Genomic DNA, 27607 nt, shown 5'->3' on the forward strand with positions numbered 1-27607 from the left:
CAACTTCTGTTCCTTCCCTAACGTTAGTATTGCTTATTTTATTCTAAAAGTAAATGCAGGCCCCACTCCCCACATTAATACAGTTTCTTCAGCAATCACTCAGTAGGGTAGAAGGGCAGGGGTTTGGAGTTGGATTATAAACCATTAAAAATCTCCAAAAAAAAATCTATTTACTTTTGAATTATGTACAGTATTTTCCACTACAGTAACCGATACAGTCCTTATTTGCAGGTGGGAAAAGGTTCTCAGATTGTACTACACATTAAAATACAGCAGCTGTGGCGATGGTGTAAGGAAAGTAAAAAGCTAGTTCATTGTTAGATTTTTTTACACGCTAAATCTCATTTATTGAAGGAAGTGAATTGTGTGGGGTTATTGGGGAAGGAGCATTAGCAGTGAAAAAAGGAAATAAGCTTGAGGTTGTATAATGAGCAGAGAGCCAGGATGCCCAACAAAAGACGTGGTACTGCCGGCTCTTGTTAGACCATGGGAATGTGTTGAGCAGCAGAAGTCATCACAGAGTGCTGGCATTTTCAACACTGAAGAATTGGTAAGAGGAGTGAGTGTTGCAGCCAGGCTTGGGCTCACTGGAGAGGAGGAGGAGTGGAAGCAACTGTTTACAAATTACTGGAGGGACTCTAACTACATCACTGAAGAAGGGTTTAAAACTAGGGGATGGGCTAGATTTGCATTAGCCCAAGTAAGGGAAAAAGGCTCTTACCTCCCAGCACTGTCACACTCCAGCTGCTCACATCACGGCTGCTGCACCGAGGGGAAGAGCAAGGACTTTATACACCCAGTATCCCCTCTTCCCCCAAGAGCAAGTGGGAGGAACATTGGCAGAGAGCCATGGTTTCACCCACCCTGACCTACCAGCTGGCAGAGCAGTAGTAGTAATGTACTGAAGCCATCTCCCCACAAATGGTTGCTACGTAAGTAGTTACCCTAGCAGATTGCAAATAACTTTGATAGCTAGATTTGTTTCTAAAGAACCATTGGTTTGAAGGATACAAGTATAAGCTCTCTGGAGGCAGAGACCATGCCTTCAGCTGTGTCTGTAAATGTCTTGTGCACGACTGGTGCTGTGTAAATAAAGTGGGAGGTAGGCACAGCTAGCATCCAGTGATGGGCTCTCGGAGGGAAGCCAATGGCCTTTTGTAAAATTGCTTCCTTTCAGCAAGCACTAAATTCATCTTTATTGTTTTCTCTTTGCGAAGTATTGATGGTCTGGTTGCCTGGATAATCACTAGTGCAAAGCACATAATTCACAAAGTCATTTCTTCAACAACTTTCGTCTCTTCTGCGGCTCACCAGCTGATCGTGATTTCTTCATTTTACTCAATATTTTTATGTTGTGGCTTTGTTGCAAAAATTGCTCTCCACAAATCATAAAATGTGAACCCACCAGGGGAATGAACACAAACTAATTTTTTTTTAAATGTGAGTGGCTCTGGTTGGACATTTTATCTGCACTAGTGACCCAGCTCTCGTAGTAACCGGACATCAAATGCTTAATGCTGTGCTTTACGTAGTATGAGAATTTTTTTTTTTTTTAAAAGAATTGATGTTGCAGACAAACAAAGTCAAATGTTGTCCTTGCTAGCCCTGGTTTTGCAATACAACATGCTACATAGATCAGAGTTTATATTTTATTTGCCAAACATCTGATGTCAGTGACTCTATGTTAATCTAGACATGTAAAGTAAATGACAATCTTCATCCCTCTAGTTCCCTCATGTGTTCTTCTGTCTGATTTTGGCCAGGATATGCTTGGGGATTTGTTTACCCCAGTGGAAACACCAGAAGCCCAGAACCGAGGATTTCTCAAGGGGCTGTTTGGAGGAAGTGGGCAGACTTTTGACAGAGAAGAGCTGTGTAAGTGATTATTGCTGAAACTAACGGAAGACACAGAACAGTTAAACCGATACAAGGACAGGACACAATCTAGGAAAGAAGGGATGTTAAAAATGTTAAAGGTAACACTATGAAGGAGGGAAGAGAATTTGTCCCCACAAGTTACTAGAAGGAGCAAGAGCTTGACGTTTCAGAGCCTTGTTTCTATCTATCCAAAATGTTTCCTTTCTTCCCAGTAAGAGCAAGTGAACAATAAAAAGTCCCCATCACTGCAATTACTGAAAAACAGGTTTGAGAGGGCACTAGTATCAAACCTGCCTGGGTAGCTTGAGGCAGTCTCTGTGTCCCACAGTACACCCCAAACAACAGCAAGGGAGTGAGGAACTAGCAATGAACTCTCTCGTTATCGATGGGGGAACGAGCTAACTCCACTTTCCCTGTGTAGTTGGTGAGGCTTCAGCAGGAAAAGCCTCTCGGAGCCTGGCTCAGCACATCCCTGGCTCGGGTGGAATCGAGGGTATGAAAGGAGCTGCAGGAGGGGTAATCGGAGACTTGGCTCGTGCGCGCCTCGCCCTTGACGAAAGAGGACAGAGACTGGGAGAACTGGATGAAAAGACTGCAAGCATGATGGCTAGTGCAGAGGCATTTTCCAAACATGCACATGAGGTATGGGTTCCTCGCACATACATGTGGAGAGAGTTTTCCTTACCCAGGGTTACCCAAAGTTAAGAAAGCTGAACCTCCTTCAGGAAAATTAAACCCAGCACTGTCCCCCAAGCGTTGATACCTTAATTTATACAGCACCCTTCCCCATACATTTGGGGAACACTGGTGTACATTGTCATTATATGACACTTTCTCTCCTTTTCTACATGCTTTGATAAGCAGTGAAGTATCGTCATTCACATCTGCACCCACTGAAATAAATGGGGTAGTTTCCCAGCTCAGAGCTGTTGTTTCAGGCTCTCTGCAAACTGAGACAGCCATCTACTTTGGTTACACTTACTCCATATTTTCATAGCGTTTAAAGCCAAAAGGGATGATCAGATCATCTAGTCTGCCCTCCTGTGTATCACAGTCCATTACATTTCACCTGAGTATCCCTATATTAAGTCCAAAGACTTCAATTAGACCAAAAAGTTCAGTCCTCAGGAAACTAAACTGTGCGCCATGGACAGAGAACAGGGTGCCACCAATGCCCAAGTCTCCTGCAATGTTTTCTTCATAAATGTCTGTCTTTCAAAACTGCTGCCATCTCCCGTTGTTCTCAGTGGGAGGGAGAGTAGTAAGCGCCCTCAGTTAATATGACCATTGTGTCCATTCATTGACGCAGCAGTGTTGCTCCTGAAATCAGAGGACAACGTAGGGGCCTCAGTCCTTTTGGGAACAATGGGAACAATATTCATTAATTGCTCTGAAGATTGTGTGCCTATCCCTCCTGTCAAATGTTCAGATATGAACAATAACAGGAGAATTATTATCATTAATCCTGTTTCTTTTAAAAACCTGCTAGTTGCACAAGATGTGCTGAACAGGGAGGGGGGAAACTAGGGTGGGTCACAGGTGTGCATCTGGATGCAAGGGAACAAGTGGGGCATAGGAAACTGGGGGCATGGCCATAGTGTGTTATGCTAAACTGGTCTGCTCTAAATAGGCTGCTTAGCATGAAGACATTTGCTCTGTAATGATGTCACCCTATGGCATAGGGTATTCTTGCCAGCAAGTTAAAAAAAGTATGGATTGGATGAAAGGACTATAAGGTGGCTAGAAAGCTGGCTAGATTGTCAGCCTCAACGGGTAGTGATCAACAGTTCAATGTCTAGCTGGCAGCCGGTATCAAGCGGAGTGCCCCAGGAGTCAGTCCTGGGGCCGGTTTTGTTCAACATCTTTATTGCTGAGGATGCAATTAATCCCATCATCCAGCTCATTAAGTTCGCAGATGACACTAAACTGGGGGGAGGGATAAGGGTCGAGAGTGACCTCGACAAATTGGAGGATTGGGCGAAAAGAAATCTGATGAGGTTCAACAAGGACAAGTACAGAGTCCTATGCTTAGGACGGAAGAATTCCATGCATCGCTATAGGCTGGGGACCGACTGGCTAAGCAGCAGTTCTGCAGAAAAGGACCTGGGGATTACAGTGGACGAGAAGCTGGATATGAATCAACACTGTGCCCTCATTGCCAAGAAGGTCAACAGCATGAGGCTGTATTAGTAGGAGCATGGCCAGCAGATCAAGGGAAGTGATTATTCCCCTCTATTCGGCACTGGTGAGGCCTCATCTGAAGTATTGCATCCAGTTCTGGTCCCCCCACTACAAAAGACAAATTGGAGAGAGTCCAGCGGAGAGAAATGAAAATGATTAGGGGGCTGGGGCACACGACTTACGAGGAGAGGCTGAGGTAACGGGTTATTTAGTCTGCAGAAGAGAAGAGTGAGGAGGGATTTGATAGCAGCCTTCAACTACCTGATGGGGGGGTTCCAAAGAGGATGGATCTAGATGGATCTCAGTGGTGGCAGGTGACAGAACAAGGAGCAATGGTCTCAAGTTGCAGAGCGGGAGGTCTAGGTTGGATATTAGGAAACACGATCTCACTAGGAGGGTGGTGAAGCCCTGGAATGGGTTACCTAGGGAGGTGGTGGAATCTCCATCCTTAGAGGTTTTTATGGCCCTGGCTGGGATGATTTAGTTGGTGTTTGGTCCTGTTTTGAGCAGGGGATTGGACTAGATGACCTCCTGAGGTTTCTTCCAACTCTAATATTCTATGATTCTATAGTCCTAAGAGTAGGAATCAACTGAAAAGAAGTACATTAAGGAATATTTAACTGTAATTCCAGTTTTCCAGATATCTGTACAGCTGGATTACCATGTACCTAGTGCTCCAGGGAGAATGTTTGTTTTTGGTTTTCTTATGGACTGTTATAAGTGTGAGGCAAAAAATACCCTCAAAGAGATGTGTACTGACAGATGGTATTCTGGAGGCGAGGCACCTAGCGTACCCTAATCTATAGCAGTTCCTACTTCACCTTATGCAAAAAGCAGAGTGTGAAAGTAGGAATTCCCTGAGAAGTGTCTCTTCAGTGAATAAGAGCTATGGGTAGATAATGTTCTTTGTGGACGTTTAACACTTAATTATGAAGTTCCAGAAAGAAAAAAAGAAGTTATTTTACGGCAGCAGAGGTAAATGACATGTTTGGCAAAGCTCAACCTGCTACTATTTGTTTGTTTGCTCCAATTTTTCTACTTGATTATGAAGTCCATGACAATTAATGGACCTACTTCATTTGTGATACCACTAACCCAGTGGAGTTCTACCATATACTAACTTAGCACAAGTCTTTACCATTAGCAAAACATTACCATTAGATTTTTGTATCTAATTTTCATTTTGCTTATTTCCCATCTCTGTAGTTGATGCTGAAATATAAGGACAAGAAATGGTACCAGTTTTAGACTTTTAAAGAAGCTTCTTGGCTTTGATGAGAACACTATTCAGGGAAGCGGAACCTATTCTCAACACTACCAGTCACTGGCCAGAAGCAAAACTTTCTCCTAGGAAATGTTTTCCTGTTATTTGTTTGGATTCACCACAAGCGGGAAGTCAAGGAGAAGTTTTATAACCCACAAAATAGAGCCTAGACTTGTATTGGTCTTTTAGTCAAAATACCTGGCTCACGGTGTAGTAAATCTTTTTCCAAAAGCAACTGGACAGTCACGTTGGGATGTAGCTTTTTTCAGAAGCTCTAGGAATGAACTGTGGAGTGTGTCTCTGGTTAAAAATATTCTGTACAAACCTAGAATGTTAATGCACTTATTAAAAAATGAATACAATTTTGCATGACCAATTGACATCTTAAAAAGAAAGCATGTTGTGACCGAAGAAAAAGGGATTTATTTCTATGCTGAGCAAAAAAATATTTAAAGACAGCAAAAATCTTTATTTTTAAAAACTACACTACAACCAGCCAGTACATTTCAAGCATGGCTGCTACTACTCTGGACAGAAGAACTGCATTTTCTTATTTGCTGCTAATTCTTTTCCTTAGCTTGAAATCATCAGCGCTATTTAATTCCTATCCAAAGAATAAACAAACATCCAAATCCAATCCAAATGCTTTTAGTGTTTGTGAAGTCACTTAAGTGAGAGTAGAGGATGTCTTTACAATCCAAAGAGTGCAGGAAACCCCTTCCATAAACACTAATTTTCTGAAAGAAAGATGTGTACAGCTTGCTAGATTCATCTCAAGCATCCTTTGAGGGGGCTATGATACCATGTGTCACCCTAGGAGTGGCTGAATCACTTGGTTGCCTTGTTTTTTCAATATTAGAAGTTGAGTCATTAATTTATTGAATTCAGCTGAAAAAAGTAGAGGGCCCAGTGGGTCAAGTTGGTAAATCCCCTCAAGTCAGTGACTTCAGCGGCTTGCAGGAAAGAGTTCTCCCTGACAATGCACTGAAGTGATGCTAAGCAAATTGTACAGTAACCCAATTTAAAGCTGGCTGATCACACCAGCAACAGGTTTAAACTCCAAAGCCCTGCAGATTTAATTTTATATAGACCGGTTTCTCCACTGTCTTGCCTGGTGTATCACCGCTTACAACCTGTGCAAAGCTGGTGTAAAACACTGCCATAGAGATGAGTGAGTGGAGAATTCAGGAGCACATTATATCTACTTTGCACAAGTGTAAAGGCCTACATGAGGTGCAAGGTACTGGTGAAATAGGCCATGCATCTCAGCAAAGCTGCTGCCAGACCTCAACTGCTGCCCTGGGGCTTTACGTGGTTCCCATCATGGGCTTTTACTTTTCTTCATTTCGCAGATACTGTCCGATTCTTTTCCAGAGTAGTTTATCATGATGCATTTGCCTGAACAGAATTCCTATTAGATAAAAGTCAGTTGCCTTCCCCAGCTCAGTTTTACTCCTCTGCATGAGCATAATTTCTAAAGTAACCAACTGTGAAGTCAGATGGATTCTAAAATTGGCTTGGGAACAAAGTGCCAACGTCATGTTTGCCAGCAAGTATGCACAAGTACAAACTAGGGAGAGAGAGACACTTTGCATCAGGAGAATTCACTTTGAAGGAAAATGGTCTGAGAAAGCAGCTACAGCTAGTGATCTCCCAAATAGCCATGGCCATCAGATTTGCTTTAACTTCCTACATGTTTGTATCATGACAGTTTAATGCACGCTCCTGATCACAAGACACTGCTCTGGATTCTGCATTTCCATGGAAAGCACTGCTAACTCTCACAGCTATTCCTTTCTCATAGCTTTAGTGGTGGGGTGGGTGCTCACTGGTGAAAACACCTCTTTGATATTTAATTCAGCTCAATTTTAGATATAGGTTTTGGATTCAGAAGTCTGGCATCACAAGCTGTGTGAATTAAGGCTATGGCACAAGTTTGAGGCATCATTAAGGTTTACACCGTTATGGCTCAATATGAATTTTTTGCTATACAGAATTTTTAAATTTTACTGTGGGCAAGGTTAAAATGACAGCTTTGACCGTTATAATCCAGTTATAGGCCTTATGGCTAATCCAGCCCCTATGTGAATTGCATGTTTACTCTACATGTACTCTGGCCTATAGTTAGTCTGAATCACTAATCTTGTGGGCACTTTAGCATTACAAACACCTTAGAGAGGATATGTTCCCTAATTTATCTGCAAGACCTGAGAAGGTATTTAAACTGTCACTGGGTTAGGATCAGAACAGGAGGGAAATCATTCTACCAGGGACATGAGTTTGTTCTGTAACTTACTGCACCTGTTTCTATACTAATATATCTGGTATGAAAAAGATATTCAAGGGTGGTGCCATGTACACTTCTTCTACTGGCTACACTGGCAGTTTCCATTGCAATTCAATGACATATTGCAGTATCCATAAATGCATCACACATGCCTGTGTGTGTGAGTGATTAGGATGGTACTAGGTCTGTAATATATAGAAATTCTTGGCTTGCTATTCTGCTTTTAGGCAAAGGTGTTACTTAACATCAGTTCAGGAACCTATGATCCTAAATGCAATGGGAGCCTCCTTAGACAGATGCTAGAGCTCACTCCCTCATGAAGCAGTTGCACAAGTCAGTTTAAACAGCTACAGCCTGTGCAAAGGGAAATGTGCCTCCAGCAGGTCATTTCCATCACACTTGCTCTATCAACAGTCTCTAACTTACCACCACGCTGTATCAGTGGGAAAGTCAGCCAGTACCTTTCAGTTTGCCTCTTGACTTCACAAAAGAAGAATTTAGATTCCCCAAACATACAATTTTGAATGTTTAAATCCATCATCTTTTTCTCTAGAAAAACTCCCCAGGAGGTCACACTATATCTTCCTTGGCATATTGTACATCTTTCCAGAAAGTTACAAATTCCTGTTTCTGTAATGTTCAGCTCTTGTGACTATAATTATTAATTTTCTTGTAGTCTGTAGAGATCTAAAAAATTGTATATGTTTGTATATAGAACGTTCTATATATATAAATATATATATGTAATGTATATGTTGTATAAGTTTGTTAGTGCACACTGTTAAAATGCTTTCTATTGAGATTTGTCGTGGATGTGGGAAAAGCCTTCACCTCAAAATTTAAGGAGGGTGGGGGAAGCCGGCCAGTTAGTTTCTTGTGACATGAGGAGGAGTGTGGGATTTTTAAAAGGCCTACCCTAAACATTTTTTGTTAATAACGAGAGTAATAAAGCTGCAGCCTTCAAGCTGATAATCATAGCAATGATTTTACTTGCTGAGAGGAAAATTAGGACACTAGTCTTTCTAAGAAAATTGTTGAAATCAAACGTGCTTTCACCTTTTCTACCAAGCCAGTACCAGCTCACGCAAAATCCATAACTTTTAGGCTCTTTCAACATCTAAACTCTTAGTTAAAAAGTACAAACTCCAGATAGGTTACATTAGATTTAAAGTATAAAAAACTATCTCTAGCAACACTTTTGGCATAATATTGCTCAATTAAATTTTTTTGTTATGTTAGAAAATACATTTTTCACTCCCCCCAAAAATATGCACTATCCCAAACAATCAGATATACAAGATACACACACAGCTAGGGGTGCAACAGGCAGATAAAATAAATTAGATTCATTATGTGGCTTCTCATTAGATGAGTCCTTACTAGTAAGAACTATTTTATATGCAGCCAACTCCTAGACCTAGACCACTTTAAACTTCAATTCTGAATTAAAATTTTTAAAAAATCTAATGAAATTCTGTAACAGCACCAGGATTTGTTCCCTATAATCATATAAGATTTTCTAAATCATATTTTTTTAAATTCCTATGTCCCAACTATTTATACTTCTGAGTAGATGTGGTCTGACTGCATTCCTGAATCCAAATTAGACATCTTTTCTCTGTATTAAACAGAATATAGGTTTTGCATAAATATTTAAATATAAACAGATATTCGATCATTAGATGTGTGTGAAGTTATCACAAAAATTCTCTATACAACTTTTTACATATTCCTTTTTCAGAAACCATCACACCCAATTCCTTGTGTGTATTATAATAAATAAATAGTATACCGAAAAAATAATTCTGTATGTATCTAATGTGGAAAAACATCACAGCTAATGTAAATGCTGTATTCAACCTCAGGATTATTCTGTTTATAAATTGTGTCTATTATATCACAGGCAAATTGCAGACTGCATTTAATTGCACCCTTTAAGTATTCTACTCTGGGTTTCCCACATCACTTTTCATGACCTAAAGGTGAATGCAAACACAATATATTTCAGTCTTGATTAATTCTGCCTTGGTAAGGTCTCAGTAAGAACACACTCGCTCTCATTAATGAGTTGCATGTTTCCATTTGTTGACAACGCTTCATCTAGGTGTAATTCATGTAAAAAAGAGTTTCCATTCGTGTGTTTTCTCTTATGTGATTATTGACTAAAATCAAAAATTGTATTTTTTTTTAAACTAGTGTCCAATATTCTGGCTCTGTCAAGGACCTGTGGACAAATTATGTGTGTTTTTTATTAATGAGGCACCACCTATATTTCAAAACGAAGGTTAAATCCAGGAGTGAAGTGCACACTCCTCCTGCTCCACTAGCCATTTACTGTTTTGACAGATACCTTAAAGTTGGCATCACAAAGGTAAATTAAGGCATCTTTGATTGAAGCTATTCTGAGTTCCCGGTGAAAGAATTGATGGAAAGAAAATAAAGGAAAGAATTGACATTATTTTGTGTAATTCTCTTTTTTCAGGCACTTCACACTAGTTTCAGGGGTATGTAGTTAGGTAAAGGGCTTATAATGCATATTCCATGTGGTTAAGCATCCCTACTACAGTAGGCATTTCTACACATAGCTTTTTTTGGTTTACAACTTCCATACAAGGTCAGGCCCCACTAGTGCCATCTTGTAAGTTAGTCTCTTGAGCTGTTATTTCTGTATTTTCATTTTGTCTGGGACTCCCACACTATGCTGGCAGAGCAGGGAGGTGGAAGGGGGAGCTATTGGGGTTATCAGTGCTGTACTGCCTTAGCCCATGAGTTCCTGCCTAAGATTCCAGGGTCAAAATGCATCCGTACTGTCACTGGGAGCTGTGTTCCTAAATAACTGAAGCACTTTTTAACACCCCCTCCCTCTCGCAAGCTTTGAGTAAGTTACAGCTGCACCATTTGCTTAGACTGGTCACTTGTATTATGCAAAGAAATTTAGAGAACATAAAGTGGCACAGGAACCACAAAAAACCAACACATTTTCTACACACATAAGCCCAATAAGCCCACACATAAGCCCAATTCTACACATGTTCTACACACATAAACCCAATAAGCCCAATTCCCCCAGTCTTAGGAAACAGCAATGTTGTTTGTTGGTCTTCTAGCATACAGACAGGGCCCCTCACCCCACCTCCATATCAGAGGCGCACTGTGATTTTTACAGAGTACCTGACCCAGCTGCAAACACCGTCACCATGGTACACCACATCCAAGCGCCAGATGGCCGTGGACTGTTTCTGCACGAGTGGCTGCTGTGAAAACCCCTACTCCTTGGCTGGGAGGTGAACAGGAGCATGTGGGGTAATTACTCACAATATGATTCTGTTGCTTCACCTGCAAGGAGACAAAAATCTCAGTCAAAGCTAATGAACAAGCACCAATCTTTCCACCTCCCTTCCAGCTAGAGACTGGCCAAGCAAACTAAGGCCAGAGAGAAACGTCAAGTTATTCTGCCTGGGGACGGGAGAAGAAGGGATGGAGTAGGATATACAGAATTACTAGTGAGCAATCATCCCCCAGCATACGTCTTTCTTCTTCCATCCTACCCAACAACAGCAATTACAGACACCGTATGCTGCAAGCAATGACCCAAAAGAGCCCTATACAGTGTACAGTAGTGCTTGGAACAGGTACCGGCCTGAAGCAATGTCAGCAGACAAGGTCGGAGCAAACTGCGACTGTGAGGTGGAGGTCAGGGAAATGAGCCTTCAACATCAGTGGGAAATGCTTCTGCTTTCTGAGCCTAGGAAAGGTGCTACACCTCTTACAGCAAGGGATTTAACACTTACGACCATACACTTTGGACCCAGTCATGGCTTTGGGGGGGGGTAAAGGGGGCGGCAGCTCAAGCTACAATTCACTGAGCTGTTATTGTGGATTCTGTCCCTCATTTCAGCCTTCACAACAAAAGTGTTACTACTCTTCTGAGTGGGAGATACTTAAAACTTCAGAGCCTGCCTGGCAGCGAGGGAGAGCCGGGTCCTCTGGTGCAACAAACTTTGGTAGATGGAAGTTGTATCAGCCTAAAGTCATTGCAGTTAGTATATCACACGTGAGAGTGCATACTTGACTCCTTCCACCAGTGCTGCACGTATTCACGACGAGTGCGTGAGTGCACAGTGCAGCACATCATGGGTAGCCATCCCAGTGGGCCACTCACCATCAGCCAGTGCACTGCCTTTTGGAAAATTTTGGCAATGCATGATGGAGCAGAAATAAGTCACGCAGGGGTGACTGGGAGCAAGTGGGGGGGTCAAGTCCCCATCATGCCACTTTCTCCATCCCATAAAGCTATACATACCCCATAATTTTCATGCCTTTTTTAAATAGATCCCACTTCTTGTTCACCATCTCTAAGAGCTCTATTGTCATTCATGAGCATTGCAAACCCAGAACAAACAATTCTCTCATATTTGCAGTGCCACAGGAAGAACTGTACCAATGGAGGATACGATGGTTGTTTGAGGACAGTTTGTTGTGGGACATAGTGAAAACAATTGAAGGTTGTTGGTGACAATCAAGGAGCAGCTGCCTATTTGGCCTCTATTTCCATGGGTACAAGTACAGTGCAATGGCACTGAATAGTGTCACTATTTTCCACAGGTGGTGGTGATTTTAGCTGATATCTCATTCCTGAGGGCAACAAAAGAACGGTTGCTGCTGGTGTCCCAAAACTGTCTGGGCCCATATGCCACTAGCCTGTTTACTGCTATGGTGCCTGCTGAAGTCATTGTTGAATGGCATGGGAAAGGATCCTATCATGGAGGATGAAATGAGGCAGCCCACCCCAGAAGCCTTCAAGAAAGGGCTGCTGAGAGCCTCCATAAAAGTTTCATCAAGATCTCTCAGGAGGATACAAGGAACAACCCTATGGACATAAAGAAGCTGCGCTGCATGCCCTCCCACCCAACCCTACAGTGGAATGAAAAACAAATACCTCTACCTCTGTTTGTCGTACCATTACCACCTCTCGGAGAAGTAAACCAATGAAAAGTCAATGCCTGACTCCTGCTAAGTTGGGGTTGGGCTGGGCATCATCTCTATAATTAAACATTGTAAAGAAAAATGCATGCACGCTTACCTGAGGTTCCTTCCCCTTCATCGGGCTTGTCTGTATTCGGCTTATGGGACTGGCTAGAATGGTGGAGTCTCAAAAAGATCCTGGCTCATGGCATAGCTGGATGCCCCTGCTGCTGTGTCCCTCCTCTTCCCCCTTGCTGTTCACAGGAGGGGTCTGTGTCTCGGGCTCCTTGGACGTATCTAGAGTGCTTTGAGGGTGCTGGTGGGGTCTCCACAAAATGTGGTATGCCGCTCATTGTAAAAGTGGTGGGCCTGTGGCTCAGCCGCAGATTGACTGTTGGCCTTTCTGGCCTTGTGGTATGCCTATTGCAGTTCCTTTGCTTTCACATGGCATTGCTGCTGGTCCCTATCATACCCCTTGGCCTGCAATCCTTGTGCAATCTTTTCTCAGATGTCCACATGTCGATGACTGGTCCGTAACTGTGTTTGCACGGCCTCTTCTCCCCATTGGCCAGGAAATCCAATACCTCCTGTCTACTCCAGGCAGGAGAGAGCCTAGTGTGTGGAGCTGTCATGGTTGATTGGGCAGCTGCTCACAACAAGGAAGAGATGGTAGGTGTGCTCAGCAAAGTGGACAATAAGGAAAAGGCATTTCAGAAACTCATGAGGGTTTTAAACTGGGCAGTGGAGTTCACTATCTGACCAGAGCAGTCACTGCAACAAAGGTGAAATGAAAGATTCACTAACCTGAAACTCCGAATGAGTCTCCAGAATAAACTCCAGGGGGATGCAAAAACTTGAGTTCTCATGCAAGTTAAAATGAGTTTAATTCCCCTACTTTGCAGCTATCACGAATGCAATTAAGAATGGCACCTTAAGACGAAGTAGTTTCTATCCCTCTGAGGTGTTTTGCTCCCAAAAGGGACGCAGGAGCATGCACCTGGAAGAGGGAGGGCAGGTTCCACTGAAGAACCAAGTGCTGGTGCTTAACTCTCTGCAGTAGAATGGAACAAAAGAAGCTTTTAGCCCCAGGGATGAGCAATTTCTCTATCCTTTGATGGCACTGTGAATAGCAATGAGCTGACACACACAAACCCGGAGAGAGTTAACCAAGATACATCTATGCTGCAATAAAAGACCTGTGGCATAGCTGTGGCTGGACTGGGTCAACTGACTCAGGCTCACAGGGCTTGGGCTGCAAGGCTAAAAGCTGCAGTGCAGTCATTCAAATTTGGGCAGAAGCCCAAGCTCTGAGACCCAGCCCCTCCCAAGGTTTCAGAGTCCACGCACCTGCCTGAGCATCTTTTTTAGCCCTGCAGCCTGAGTCAATTGACCCGGGCCCTGAGACTTAGTGCCAAGGATTTTTTATTGCAGTGTAGACATACCCTTAGGGGAAATTGAAGACTTCAGTCAGCCTTGCAAGAGCAGAACAGAACATGAACCAGAATAAGCTAGAATGGCAAGTTTTGTGGACATTGTTCTCCCTGTCTCATAACACACCAGGGAACAGTCAATGAAATTAAACGGCAGCAAATTGGAGACCAGACATTTATATGGACAACAAGAATTCCAAAGTTATAATAGTTAATGCTCACATGATATTTTGTAAGGGAGATGATAACCTCATGCTTCAAAGGTTTAAACCAAATGTCTAACATTTGGTTTAAACCAAATGTCTAACATTTAGGGATTAGGACCTAATGTGGGGTTCTAACCCCTTCCTCTGAAGCAGCTGGTTCTGGTATCTACCAGAGACAGGAGACTGTCCAAGATGGACCTCAGGACTGCTCCAGTATCACAATTCCTATGTTCCTAGAAAAAATATTCTACCTGTTTATCATAGAATCATAGACATTAGGTCAGAAGGGACCATTATGATCTAGTCTGACCTCCTGCACAATGCAGGCCATGGAATCTCACCCACCAACTTCTGTAATAAACCCCTAACTTATGTCTGAGCTATTGAAGTCTTCAAATCGTGGTTTAAAGACTTCAAGGTGCAGAGAATCCTCCAGCAAGTGACCCGGGCCCCACACTGCAGAGGAAGGCGAAAAACCCCTAGGGCCTCTGCCAATCTGCCCTGGGGGAAAATTCCTTCCCTAACCCAAATATGGCAATCTGCTAAACTCTGAGCATGTGGGCAAGACTCACCAACCAGACACCTAGGAAAGAATTCTCTGTAATAACTCAGATCCCACCCCATCTAAACATCCTAAGTGAAATGAAGATGTTATCACAGATGTGAAAGGTGAAATCTAGACAATCTCCAGTCCAGGTTGATCAGTAGTAATTATACTAAAGTAGGGGAAAGATTGGTATCTAAGGCTGAGTCATTTACAGCAAGAAGTCAGCTACTGTTTAAATGACTCATCAACATGACAGACCCCAAAATGCACGTACTGGGAAACTTGCTTCTTCTGGTCACCCGGCTCCAGATTTTCCCCAGGTAAGATTTTTATTTATTTATTTTTTTTAAATTGAGCATTGCAGATTAGGACTTTTCAAGGATGTTTTCTTTTTATTCAAAAACAACATCACCCTCCGAGGGTCAATTCTAAGATGAACGGCATGGGGGCAACAGGGATACAACAAACCTATGACTTCCTTAAAATATTAAGGCCCTAGCAGCCTAACAGTGTTCCTTCTAGCGAAGAGAATTCTCTGCTCTGGCTTACGCACACCATGAGGCAATATTCTACTCATAAAACACAGCCTGTTTGTAAAATCATTTCCACACTTTAATACCATCTCCAAAAATGTTGCCATCACATGAGGACAACAGAAGGGCTCAAAGCATTGAACATGCACAAAATTTGTCATTAAATACAAATACAGTGACATCCTATTTCTTCTCCTATACACAGCTCTGCAGGAACACTTCCTGAGTGACTTATGTTTTATTGTATTAAAAAGTCCATTTAATTTTAGATGCAGTAAATTCATTAGGTTTGGGTTTTTTAAAATCTATAGCCTTAATTTACATATTTTAACAGGAATTCATTTAAATATTAGCATTTAGAAATTAATAACTGTAAACTGTAAACATTCCTTGCTTGCCATCTGACCTCACAGAGAAGTCTGCCTGGGGGAACTCATACAACACTTCCAAAACACATTTAAGAAGCCAGTCTGTAACATGCTTAGTAAAAAGAAAGGCACCAATTAGCTATCAACTTGCTGGATTTATAATAAGTATGCTGGATAATAAGTGTGCAGTTAATAATGTCTCCACCTGTGCGTAAGTTGGCACCTGCCTTGTAGAGTCCATGGAGCATGAAGCCTCATCATCTGAGAGGGTCTTGTTTCATGCTCACAACTCCAGCTCCTGCAGGTCTCCCCAGCTAGGCCCAATTTTCACTTTAACATTCAGCTTCACTGAGAGTTTTGTGGCATTTTCCATCTCGTATTTGACAATCTGAGCTACCTGAAAGGAAACAAACAAGGTTAGAAGTTTCAATGCACTGTTGAGGGACCTAGAGCCACACACTTCAGATGCTCCTTTTCATCATCATTAGTTTGGCAGGTCAGGGGCTTGGAGCTTTCCACTGAGTTTGTGTGTTTGGATAGGTTCTCCATTGACAGGAGTCTGACTGAATGTTTCAAGTATGATTAAGATACATGAAAGGAGGGACTCAGGAAAGTATTAATACATTTTCTTAAGGAGCTGCATACATTGGAGACCTATCTTCCTGCTTCAGCCAGAAACAGATTCTACCAAACACTCTTCCCAAAACATGCAAATGAGAGAGGTTAAAGCAAATCATTTGAGGAGCTACATAAACGGAGAAACACAAAGCAAGGATCCCCAGGAATAAAGAGCTCACTGTGTCAGTACAAGAGGTACTCTACAAGAGACAGTTACAAGCAACTGGGAAAACAATTTTACCAAAATTATCCCAATGGAATGTCATAATATCCATGATCACAATAAAAACAATCACACAGATATGTAACATACTGAAAGAGGAATTACAACACGTACTATACTGTACGAATGTCAACTTTTTCTTCTAAAAATCTAAGCCAGCCACAATTCTTCCTAAATTAACCCAGAACTTCAGTATTATCTCCCCACTTGCCTGACTGATCTCCCCAATGTAAGCTTTTAAAATTTTCAGACTTTTCAGGCTCAAATGGACCTGTGTCCCACAAAAATTTCTATTCTCCATTCAGTGTATGCTATTGATATCAGAAACGTGAATCATGACATTGAGGGTACAGAAAATACATAGTGAAGAAATAAACCCCATGTTATAGCAAGCTGCTTTAATATATCTAGCTTGACAAAGCAAGGGGTAAGATGTGTGCTGAACATAGAAGTCTGCACTGTAGATGTTTGAAGATCTGTATGATGGTAATCTTAGTGAGGGAAAGGAATTGTTTAGTGCAATACATAGGGATGTAACTAGGAGCACTGGCATGATATTAAGAAATAAAATAGGAAAAATACTCAACATCAGGGAAAGTGCCCCGAGAGACATACTGGACTGTTAGGACTGTCTCTCCAGGGAAGTAGTGAAAGCCATTCCCTTGGAACTTTTAAAGGGTTTGATGAAACAGAAGAGTGTCCTGTGAGGAGCAATCCTGCATTGACCCTAGGAAGAACCACCAGATTTGATCTGATCAGCAAATTCTAAAACCTTGACAACTCCTAGTGCCTCTGGAGGGGAAGTGGAGCACCCCCAGCCCTGCTTACTTGTAACCTGCTTACACATCAACACTGACATTACAAGTAAGGAATCTGCTTCAGTTTAGGGGTGAGTGTGACAACAGATTCTCATTCCTGGAGAACCAAATCTTCCAAGGATGTGTCTCTAGCCCAGCAGATCATCATCTCATGGACACCTTCCCTCCCATTCGCCATCATTCAACATACAGTGATTGCTTTCATGGAATAGCATCATTAGGAAAATATTCATTTATACATGTAATTATTAGCCATAGATGCCCAGATGACATTTATGCTATCAGCATACTCTGAACCCTGCCTTTTCTGAATGGTGAGGGAGAGTAGAGAATATTTGGAACTCCCATCTAGCAGATAGTCAGCACCTCCTTTGATACAGGGAACCTGCCACACAAATTGAAGCACGCAATAATCCAGCGAGGGACAAACTTTTCACTCCGCACTTTCAATCTCCCTTTTCTAAGCAAGCTAACTGAGAAGCTAGTTAAACACAGCATTCAGTGTCACCTATAGGGATCCATACCCTGGCCCTGGATCCTTCTCAGTCAGGCTTCAGGGCAGGACACCACTGGTGGCTCTGGTGAGAATTATCTCTTCTTGTCCATACTCACCAGATGGGCCTCTCAGCATTTGACTCTTTTGGTCACCAGAGTTGATATGGACAACTACTTTCCACTTCCAAAGACCTGAGCTGTGGAGTCCTGCAAGGCTCAGTCTTCTCCCCATATTATTCAAAGTGAGCTCGTCTTCACTACAGTGTTAACTCAGGATCTTATTTGGATGTTGCCCCACCCCAGCTCCCATCTACACACAAAAACCTTTTGCCTGACCATGGTGGTGCTTTCAACCAGGGCTAGATGGCCTGTCCTGGGCAACAGGTTAACATTTGAGCGAGGCTTGCACTCGGGCTGGTAATCTGTCCACTTTGGAGAGTAGATACAGGTTAAACTACTCGAGTGCTGATAGTCCTCCAGAGCCTTCCCACAATTCTCTCTGTGTGCCCATAAGAATAGACAAGTTCTCCCACAATTCATTGGGAAGGAATCTTAGCTTATGGAAGTGCTAAGATGATGAGGTTATTCACCTTATACAGTAACTGCAGTTCTTTGAGGTGTGTCCCCTTCTGGGTGTTCCACTTAAGGAGTCCTTGACTGGAGCTTTTCCGTTAGCAGTGTCTGTTCGGCCTGCGCATGCTCCCTGTGTCTCCTCAGGCCAGATAGCGAAGCTATATAGGGGTGTGCAGGCGAACTGCCCTGAGTTCCAACAGATTCATTTGGAGATTGGTTTCCTAGTTGTCCATCTGCCTTGAGTCAAGAGGGCATTGAGGTGGGCTTCCCCTCCCAACAGCGATGTGTCTGTTGTTAAAGTTACCGATGAAGCTGGGTGACAGAAAGGAATACCTGCAAAGACGTTGAGTTGATCTTTCTACCAGTCTAGGCAGTTCCTCACTTGTAGATGAACCATCACCTATCTCTCCAAGGTGTGTCTGACTGGAAAATAGGTCGTTTTGAATCAACACTGGAAGCAGCAGAGGTCCATCTTTGAGTAATCGATCACAAAGGTGCAAGCTACCATGTGCCCCAGGAGGTGAAGACTGTTCCTTATTGTGGTCTGAGGGCTCCTCTGAATTGCCTGTAACAGACTTGACAAAGTTACGAATCCCAGGGAAAGTAGGCCTTGGATGTCAACAAGTCTAAAGATGCCTCTATAAACTCTCTTTTGTACAGGGGTTAACATGGATTTTTTTATATTCAGCTGAAGACCCAACTCCTGGAAAAGAGCAAGGGCTGTCTGGGTGGAAGATAGCACCGCTTTGTAGGAACGGCCTTTGAGTGGCCAGTTGTCGAGGTATGGGAAGACTAGGATTGTTTGTCAGGGATAAGCAGCCACTGGGGGCTGATGAAAAGCTGAAGGAAGCACTTGGTATTGGAAATGATTCTGACCTATAGTGAAGCGCACATATTTCCAGAGCGATGGAAGTATTGTTTTATGGAAACAGGCATCTTGTAGGTCGAGGACAGAAAACTAATCCCCTTTCTCCAGTAAAGGAATGATAACTGCCAGAGTCATCATGCTGGACTTTTGAGACTTTACGAACTTATTTAGAAGCCTTAGATCCAAGTGCAGTCTCCACCCTCCATCCTTCTTTGGCACAAGGATATACTTTGAGTAAAACCCTTTTCCCTTGTGATGAGAAGGGACTGGCTCTATTGCTCCTAACTGAGGGATAGAGTTCAACTTCTTGTCTCAGTAAAAACTGAGGGATCCCTGAAAAGGGATGGGAAAGAGGGTGGAAGGGAGGGGAGGACGTAAAATGGATGATACAGTCCAACATTATGACCTCAGTGACACATTCGTCTGTAGCGATCTGCCTCCAAGCGTCCTGGAAATGAGAAAGGTGGTCTCAAAAGGGAATGGGGTGGGCAAATGGATGCAGCTGTAAAACCAGAAACATGGAAGGATTTGAACCCTTGACTGACCTGTCAAAACTATTGCTTTGAAGATGACTGGGTGGTCTTGGAGGGTGGGTGAGCAGCCCTCTTTCTCTGAAATGTATGTCTTTTCCTGGGGGGTTCAGTAGATCTATAGAATCCAGAAATGGAGCAGGATGCGATCTCTGGGCAGTCTATGACCTACTAACCCTTCTTTATTTGTAGATGTATATATACATCCAGGGATTGTTCAATAGCCCTAGAGTCCTTCAGTACGTTCAAGGACTTAAGATTTTCTCAAAGACCACAGATAAGACCATCAAAGTGGAGGTCCTCAGCAGTGTTCTGGAATTCTCTTGAACACCCCAAGAGCTGGAGCCGTGACCCCCTGCACATAACTGCCACTGTGGAGGTGGACCTGGCAGCAGTGCTTGAAGAGCAGTTCTGGACAATAATTTGCCCTCTGAAATGATGAATTGGAATTGCTCCATATGTTCCTGCGACAGATGTTCAATAAAGGCAGTAAACCTATTACAATTAGAAAAATTATATTTGGCCTTGACCACCCGACAGTTTGTGATCCTGAACTGTAGGATTGCTGACTAGTGGAACTTCCATCCAAAGAGATCTAGTTTCTTTTGGTCTTTGTCACATGGGATAGACTTGGAAAAGTGTTGCTTACCCCACTCATTTACCACATCCACCACCAGGGAGTTAGGTGGAGGGTTGGGGAACAAAAAATGTGACTCTGTAGGGGAAACATAATACTTCTTATCTGCCTGCTTACCTGTCGGCAGAACAGTAGCAGGCATCTGCTACCCTGTCTTATATGGATCTAGGAGCACCTCATTAATGGGTAACAACTCTGGAGCATGTTGCTGACTGCAGAACATCCAGCAGTTTGTGCTATGAGTTCTTGAGCTCTTCAAGTGGAATCTGAAGAGCGTCAGCTACCCTTTTCATGAGGTCTTGAAATTGCTGAAAATTGTGGGCCATGGAAAGTGGCAGAGGCATAATCAACTCATTTGGAAACAAGGATGAAATAAGTTTTTGAGGGCTGATCTTTATCGGCCCTGATCTCCTGCTCCTCCTACGTCTCCTCCTGTGTGAGAGCTGGCTGGGGAGGAGAGGATTGTAATACTCTAGCCTCCCTATGAGACAGTGCTAGTGATCTGGCAAATTGCTGCTGACAAGCAGTCCAGAGGACCCAGGATGGCCACTGGGGGGGCCCATATAGGAGTAGGGGTGGGATTCAGGGTTGGTTCCACCACCTTGATGATGAGCATGATCTTCCCTGTGACTGTTAAAAAATAGATTTCTGAAAGGATATGTCGGAGAACGCTGAACAAAAATGGAAGAGACCAACTAGAAGTCTCCTTCACCCTCCTCAATATCGCCCAATGGGTACCAAAGAACAGTGGAGATCTGGAAATTGGAATCTTGGTACCAATAGATGCTCAGTATCCATGAAGAGTGGGTACTCTGATTTGTCCATTACAAACAGGTCCTTTGCGTATCTGAACCCGTATGGCCATTATTAACAGATGGAGCCTCTCCGCAGTAAAGGCGGCATTTAAAATCTGGTAAGCCAAGCAATCCCTGACAGGAAAATAAGGCTCCCTGAGGAGGGAGACCGAGAGGAACAAAACAATTCTCTCACTAATAATCTCTACTTAACTCACTGTAATTATCACTCACAACTAACCCACCCTAAAAAAACAACTATAGGAAAGCAGAAACAGGATAGCTCAGGCATGCTCAAGGTGTACACGCTAGGCCTCTGTCTCAGGCCAAGGCAGTTGAGCAAGAGCTGAGGGCAGTTCACCCGTGCACCCCTACCGAGCCTCAATGTCCAGCACAAGGAGACACAGGGAGCGTACGCAGGCCAAATGGATAATACTAAGGGAAAATCTCTGATCAAGGACTCAAGAGGCGCGCACACACATGAAGTAGAGGCCCGATAGGAACACTACTCAAAGAACCACCATGGGATGTAGCTGCAGAAATCCTAGCTCCTCACATGAACGAGGGGAGCACCAGTGTGGATACAGTCAAGTATGGCTTTGCTGTACGGCCGCTAGTACCTGGGTGCCGATCACCTGAATTAACTCTGCATGGAAAACACACCCTGAATGAAGTTGTTGGGATAGCTGGGGAAGCAACATGGGCAATGCACTAGGAGCACAGACACCACCAAGCTCTCAGTTGCCTTTATGTCAATCAAACAGCACCACTCCCTAACTTTCCCAATGACTAGCCAAAATCCTCCCCTGGATAAAGACTAGCTGGCTAAAGCTTGAGGTGATTCCATTAGGAAAAGGGAAGTAGCTTGAAGAACTTGTCTCCTCTTTAACATCCCCAACTGTCAATGGCATCTGCCCTCTGAGGATTAAACTGGCCCCCACAGTTTCATGGTCCTTTTGGACTCCTCATTGTTAGTGGATGCCCAAAGAGCTATGTCAACAAAAACCATCCACATCTATCTGTGACTTTGCACACCCTCTTATCAGACACAGACTTGGCCACAGTGAAGCACACGTTCCTAACTTCCTGGTCTGGTAATTGTAATTTATATTTATATTTAGGAATAAGCCATATACCCTGAAAAACCTTTCTGGTATAAATTGTTGCAGCCTTTCAGTTTAGCAACACAACTCACCATGAACAAACCACCCTAGTGCTTTGACCTCAGTGTGATGGCTGTGGAGCTGCCATATAATAACGTAAGAATACTGAGATGAAACACTGTATATGACCTGCTCAGTAATGGGAATTTACTGTACATTGGGTTACAAGACTTTCCTGCAGGAATGCATTGACCTAGCCTAACAGGGGACTATAGGAAAAATGAGCAGGAAAGCAACAAAATGGATCCAGATTAGGAACCTCCACACAAAACACTTGGGGGACAATTACAAGAAAATGCGGGAACTGTTAGCCTTGAGGAGCCTGTATCCTGTCTCCAACAAAGATATAAGACTTGTTTTGCCAGGCAGGGAGCTCAGAGATCAAAGGACACTAAACAAGAGAGGAAGGGTGGGGGTCAATTATCAAGGGCTGTCTAAGGGGACAGGCTGACAGAGAGAGAGACTGACTCTGTGAATAGAGCCTGAAGAAATTGGGCCTTCCTCACATCCAGGGAATAGTAAGCCTTAGGGAGAAACAGGTACACTTAGATACAGGATTACTGTTGTAAGATCTGTTTTTCCGAAATGCTTTTGTTCTAAATAAATAATAATTTGCTTTAAGAATGCTGTTTGGTCATTGGGTATCACTGTCAGAACTCCAGGAGAGAAATTAACTGCAAGTACTGAACCCAAGTCAGGTCTGCTGAGGTAATCACAAGTGACTGCAGCCCAGGACCTGGTTAGTGAGTGGGAGAATGGCTTGATTCCACACCAAGTCAGGTGATGACTAGAGGTCAGAAGGGGTGCATCTGAAGAGACAAGGAGGGTGGTCACAGGTGCAGTAAGTCTGGTAACTGTGACACACTGCACGGGCTCCACACTGACTACAGAGTCCAATTCATGGTCTCTGTCCTGATATTCAAAGCCCTCCCCAGTTTTGGCCCTAGATACCTGAGAAATTGCCTCTCCCTCTGACCATGACCTCCAATGACTGCTATGTTCCAGCAGAATGATGAAGGTGTTCGTCCTTCTCCCTCTCACATGCACAAACGACAACCCGATAAATGAATTGCATGTTTGCCCTACAGACTGGGAAGGGGAATAGAGAAAGCAAGAGATTATCATTGCTTCTTATCTGAAATACTTGGAAGGTGCTCAGATACTATGGTGACTAGGGACATATAAATACATAGACAGGTTAGACGGATATTTTTAGTTGTTTTTGAATGCACTTTAGCAGCTGGAAATAAATTAGAGCTAGCATTATGCATGTAACCGGGCTAATTTTCCACAGACCAGAACTGCTGTAGCAGCCAAAAAACAATGTTTTACATAATGCTAAAACCTCTACATGAGGCACCAGTAGAGAAGAGAAACTTTTCTCTGATCCAATTTGGAGACTATAATGTTCCATGTTTTTCTAAAAGATATGTTCTAGTTCAACAAGTCGTCCCAGGGCCTGTGGGCAGTCAACCATCTCACTCGCCCCAAAAAACAATCCAAAACATAGAAACATGCCTTCAAAATGAATATAAAGGGAAGAGGGAAAAGGTGATCACTCAGCTGGAAACAGATTCTGTAACATTAGTTAGCTAAATCTGGAGTAGAAATGCAAGACTGATTGCAGGCAATGATACCGTGTGCAAATACGTAGAGGATTCCAAGCGTCTGCACAGAAAATCTATAGGATGGAAACAGTTCTGAGGCAGGCTACAGAAGCTGATATTACTTCTATCTTAAGGTGACCATGAAGTTGCAGGCCTGTTAAATAACAATAAAGGATGCATCAGAAAACACATTTGGCCATAATTCTTTTGGAGACAGCATGACATATTGATCCAGTGTCAAAGCACAGAAGACTGGATAGTCTAAAGGAACTTTAGTCCACTTCAGATTGAAACATTGGAACCTTTTCATATCAGTCTTAAGGAGAAAAGCTGCTCTGGAATGGACATGTAAATGTGGAGAAAACTACTGACAGGATAAAGAAGGTGGAATTCTGACACCTATGGAAGGAATTTGGGAATTTTTTTTTTTAAAATACCAGCCTATCTTTAAAAACTTAGTTTTAAAAAATGGTTGGACCAGTCAACTACCATCTGAAACTGTCTCAGTCGGGGAGTTGATGTCTACCACCAGAAAAATGGCCTCCTTTTAGGAACGTGAACCCACAGAATTAACAAAGTTGAAGAAGAGGTCCCAGAAGCTGGTCTACCTTCAATGCATTCGTGGAAAGTCAAATAGAAGAGGTGAATTCTAAGGGACGATGGCTCATACAAGTGAAGAACAAAACCAAACAGCTTTCATGTGGGGTGCAGGAAGGGATCCACATCAGACTTTTTCACAGCAGGACACCTTGCAATCTGAACTGGTATCCCATTCTGTCAAACTCCTTCCAGGCAGCTAAAAAGGCTGCACTTGCTTAAAAACACCATATTCTTGATTTGGAGTCACAGCTTATATGGAAAGGGATCTCAGAGCAGGATGTCAAGAGGTGTCCCTGTTCAGTGTGATGTGATGTAGTGAGACACTCTGGGAATAGCCACTGGTAGTCCTAAGTGGTGTTGAGAACCTTATTTGCCAGTGGTGGACCATTAAGATAATGGAATGTTTCTGCTTTGAGCAGGGGGTTGGACTAGATGACCTCCTGAGGTCCCTTCCAACCCTGATATTCTAGGATTCTATGAATCTATGAATCGATATCTCCTCAACTTAATCAGAACAAGAAGTAATAGGATAGGAAAGATGCATGTAAACTTCTTCCAACCAGTAGTGAATGGAGATGTCATCTTCCAACACAGCGTTCACTTGACATTTTGTGCAGAAGAGCATTTGGTGCTCACTGGAGAGAAGAGGAGAACAGATCTCTCTCTCGGGCATGTCCCACTTTAGAAAGATCTCATCTGCTTCTCCTTGATCCAGAAACCACACCTGAGAGCCTAATACCAATTGGCTTAGCCTGCTTGCCAAACGGTATGCAAGGTACATAGCCTTTCATCATACTCGAGGGGAGACAAAACCGTAAGAGCTGAGTCACTAGAGGTTTTGAAGTATCCCATCGAGGAGTCAAAGATAGAGGAGTATCAGCAAAGATGTCAAATATGATCTTCTTGTCTCATGCCTCATTGAGTGTCTGGAGCATCACATTCTTGAAATCGATGCCAACCACCTGCACAGCACTCTCCCTCTGTCCTGAGAGAGTCAGTCAGACACATTGAAGGTGTGGAAACACAGCTTGGGGACTCTTCCCTCTAGATCTGCACTGATGTGTTAAGTGCCAGACGGGGTTATTTCATTCCAGCATATCATAATATTTGTTATTGGAAGTCTTCTGGGCTAACTTCACTTTGGATTTACCAGTGATCATAAATGAAGCAAAGAGTGCCTCTAGACACACATTCTCGGCATGAGACTTCTGGCACCGGTGGAACAGCACAGCCAGCCATGTTCCTTTTCCAGGCAATAAAAACAGTGAGTAAGTTTGCCTGTGACAAATATTTTGTGATTGCACCTGGGACACTTTTCGAAGCTACTCCTTCGGTGACATCCGGGAAGACAAAAAACTGAGGAAGGGAAAGAGACAAGCACCAAAAACACAGCATCCTCCTTCCCACACAAACAGATTTTAAACTACAATAATAAATAATACATTTAGTGACCCAATGCATGGAGCCAAGTTCGCCCCATCAGGCAGAAAACAAACTCAAAGACTCCCCAAAGTAGGAGAAAAAACTGCACACCAACACTGAGTTGCCGGTGGAGTACACACATTCTGTGCAGCTGCACAGAGGAGCTACTTCACCATCCTGAGTCAGTAAGGAAGTTGCAGGTACTAGAGGTTACCAGCATGCTACGCCGGGCTGGCACTGCTTTGGGCTTGCAGATAAAAACTTTAGGTAGGGGACTTCCTGTCTTACTCAAAGAGCTTGGACCCAATACTGTTACTCCTTCTACACCCATCTGGCCTTATGAGAAACATTATTTTAATAAACTTATAGGCATGAGTCTGCAGACGACTCAAGAAACAGAAGGCAGACCTCTAGAAAGGAAACTTTAACAGGTTTGTTATAGAAAAGTACATGGGCTGGAAAAGCAAATACACTCCTACCTGAATTACACTATCTTCTGCAACCTCATAGAGGAGCTCATCATGGAGCTGGAGGATGAAGAAACCTCCACTTTGTAATATCCCTCTGTTTCTTCTCCTCTCTAACCTTCCTACACAGGGAAAAGATATACATAGTTAACCAGCATTACTCATAATCATCTCTGTTTTAGCCCAAAAGACCTATATACATTCATAATGCTACAAACAAGAATTGTATGGCAGAGCTCCAAGATGAAAAAAATCCATGCACACAAGGATACATATATTAAATATAATTATTATGCTATTATATCAATATTCATACAACTGTCTGGAAATAAAGAATGTTAATGCAAAGCTTTTCAAATACAAACATTCTAGCCTTAAATTGTAAAGATGTAAATTAGGAAAAAAAACAAAGACAACCACTTCTCCCAGACCATCTGTTCTACAAGCAAATTTTAAACACAATCACATCAGGTTTAATGAGAACTCTGTGTATAATGTTCTCTCAGGCAGTGAATTAGAATTCAGCTCTGCTTCCAAAACCGTTTTAATGGCTAATTCTAAAGAGCCAGTGAGGCTTTACCCAGCCAACTCCATTGATCTGGAGTTGCAGCTACTGCTACTGAAAAACATAAGCAGCCCTTGTCCAAAGCATGAAACAACAGATGTGTACATGGGATCTTAGCAGGCCACACCTGCCAAAAACAGAAACCCTTCTGCATGCTCCATGTTAAGAGCTAAAAAAGTGGACCCAGAAGTTGGCAGGTGGGAGTGCAAATGGAGAGATTCCAGTTCAGACAAAATACTGGCTATCAATGGCTTCATTCAATCCTCAGTACAGTCTAACACCTTGTCATAAATATAAAGGGAAGGGTAAACCCCCTTGAAATCCCTCCTGGCCAGGGGAAAGCTCCTCTCACCTGTAAAGGGTTAAGAAGCTAAAGGTAACCTCGCTGGCACCTGACCAAAATGACCAATGAGGAGACAAGATACTTTCAAAAGCTGGGAGGAGGGAGAGAAAAAAAGGGTCTGTGGGTCTGTCTATATTCTGTCTTTGCCGGGGATAGACCAGGAATGGAGTCTTAGAACTTTTAGTAAGTAATCTAGCTAGGTACGTGTTAGATTATGATTTCTTT

General features: G+C 42.9%; 2 protein-coding genes across 11 annotated transcripts in view; one reads left to right on the forward strand and one right to left on the reverse strand.

Annotated features, from left to right (window-relative positions):
* STXBP5L (syntaxin binding protein 5L) overlaps positions 1-10068 on the forward strand; it is a 430597-nt gene extending 420529 nt beyond the window's left edge. For all 10 annotated transcript variants that reach the window (XM_048819147.2, XM_048819156.2, XM_048819179.2 and 7 more), the window contains 3 exons: positions 1764-1875; positions 2300-2520; positions 5266-10068. In XM_048819147.2, coding sequence (XP_048675104.2) covers positions 1764-1875; positions 2300-2520; positions 5266-5307 — 375 coding nt within the window. In that variant the 3' untranslated portion in view covers positions 5308-10068. The remainder of the gene's footprint in view (positions 1-1763; positions 1876-2299; positions 2521-5265) is intronic.
* A 5280-nt stretch (positions 10069-15348) lies between these two features.
* POLQ (DNA polymerase theta) overlaps positions 15349-27607 on the reverse strand; it is a 136477-nt gene continuing 124218 nt past the window's right edge. Inside the window, exons 29-30 of the mRNA XM_048819242.2 lie at positions 26487-26596; positions 15349-16056 (exon numbers count right to left, since the gene is read on the reverse strand). Coding sequence (XP_048675199.2) covers positions 15943-16056; positions 26487-26596 — 224 coding nt within the window. The 3' untranslated portion in view covers positions 15349-15942. The remainder of the gene's footprint in view (positions 16057-26486; positions 26597-27607) is intronic.

The sequence above is a fragment of the Caretta caretta genome, chromosome 1, assembly GCF_965140235.1.
Source record: "Caretta caretta isolate rCarCar2 chromosome 1, rCarCar1.hap1, whole genome shotgun sequence".
Lineage (NCBI taxonomy): Eukaryota > Metazoa > Chordata > Testudines > Cheloniidae > Caretta > Caretta caretta.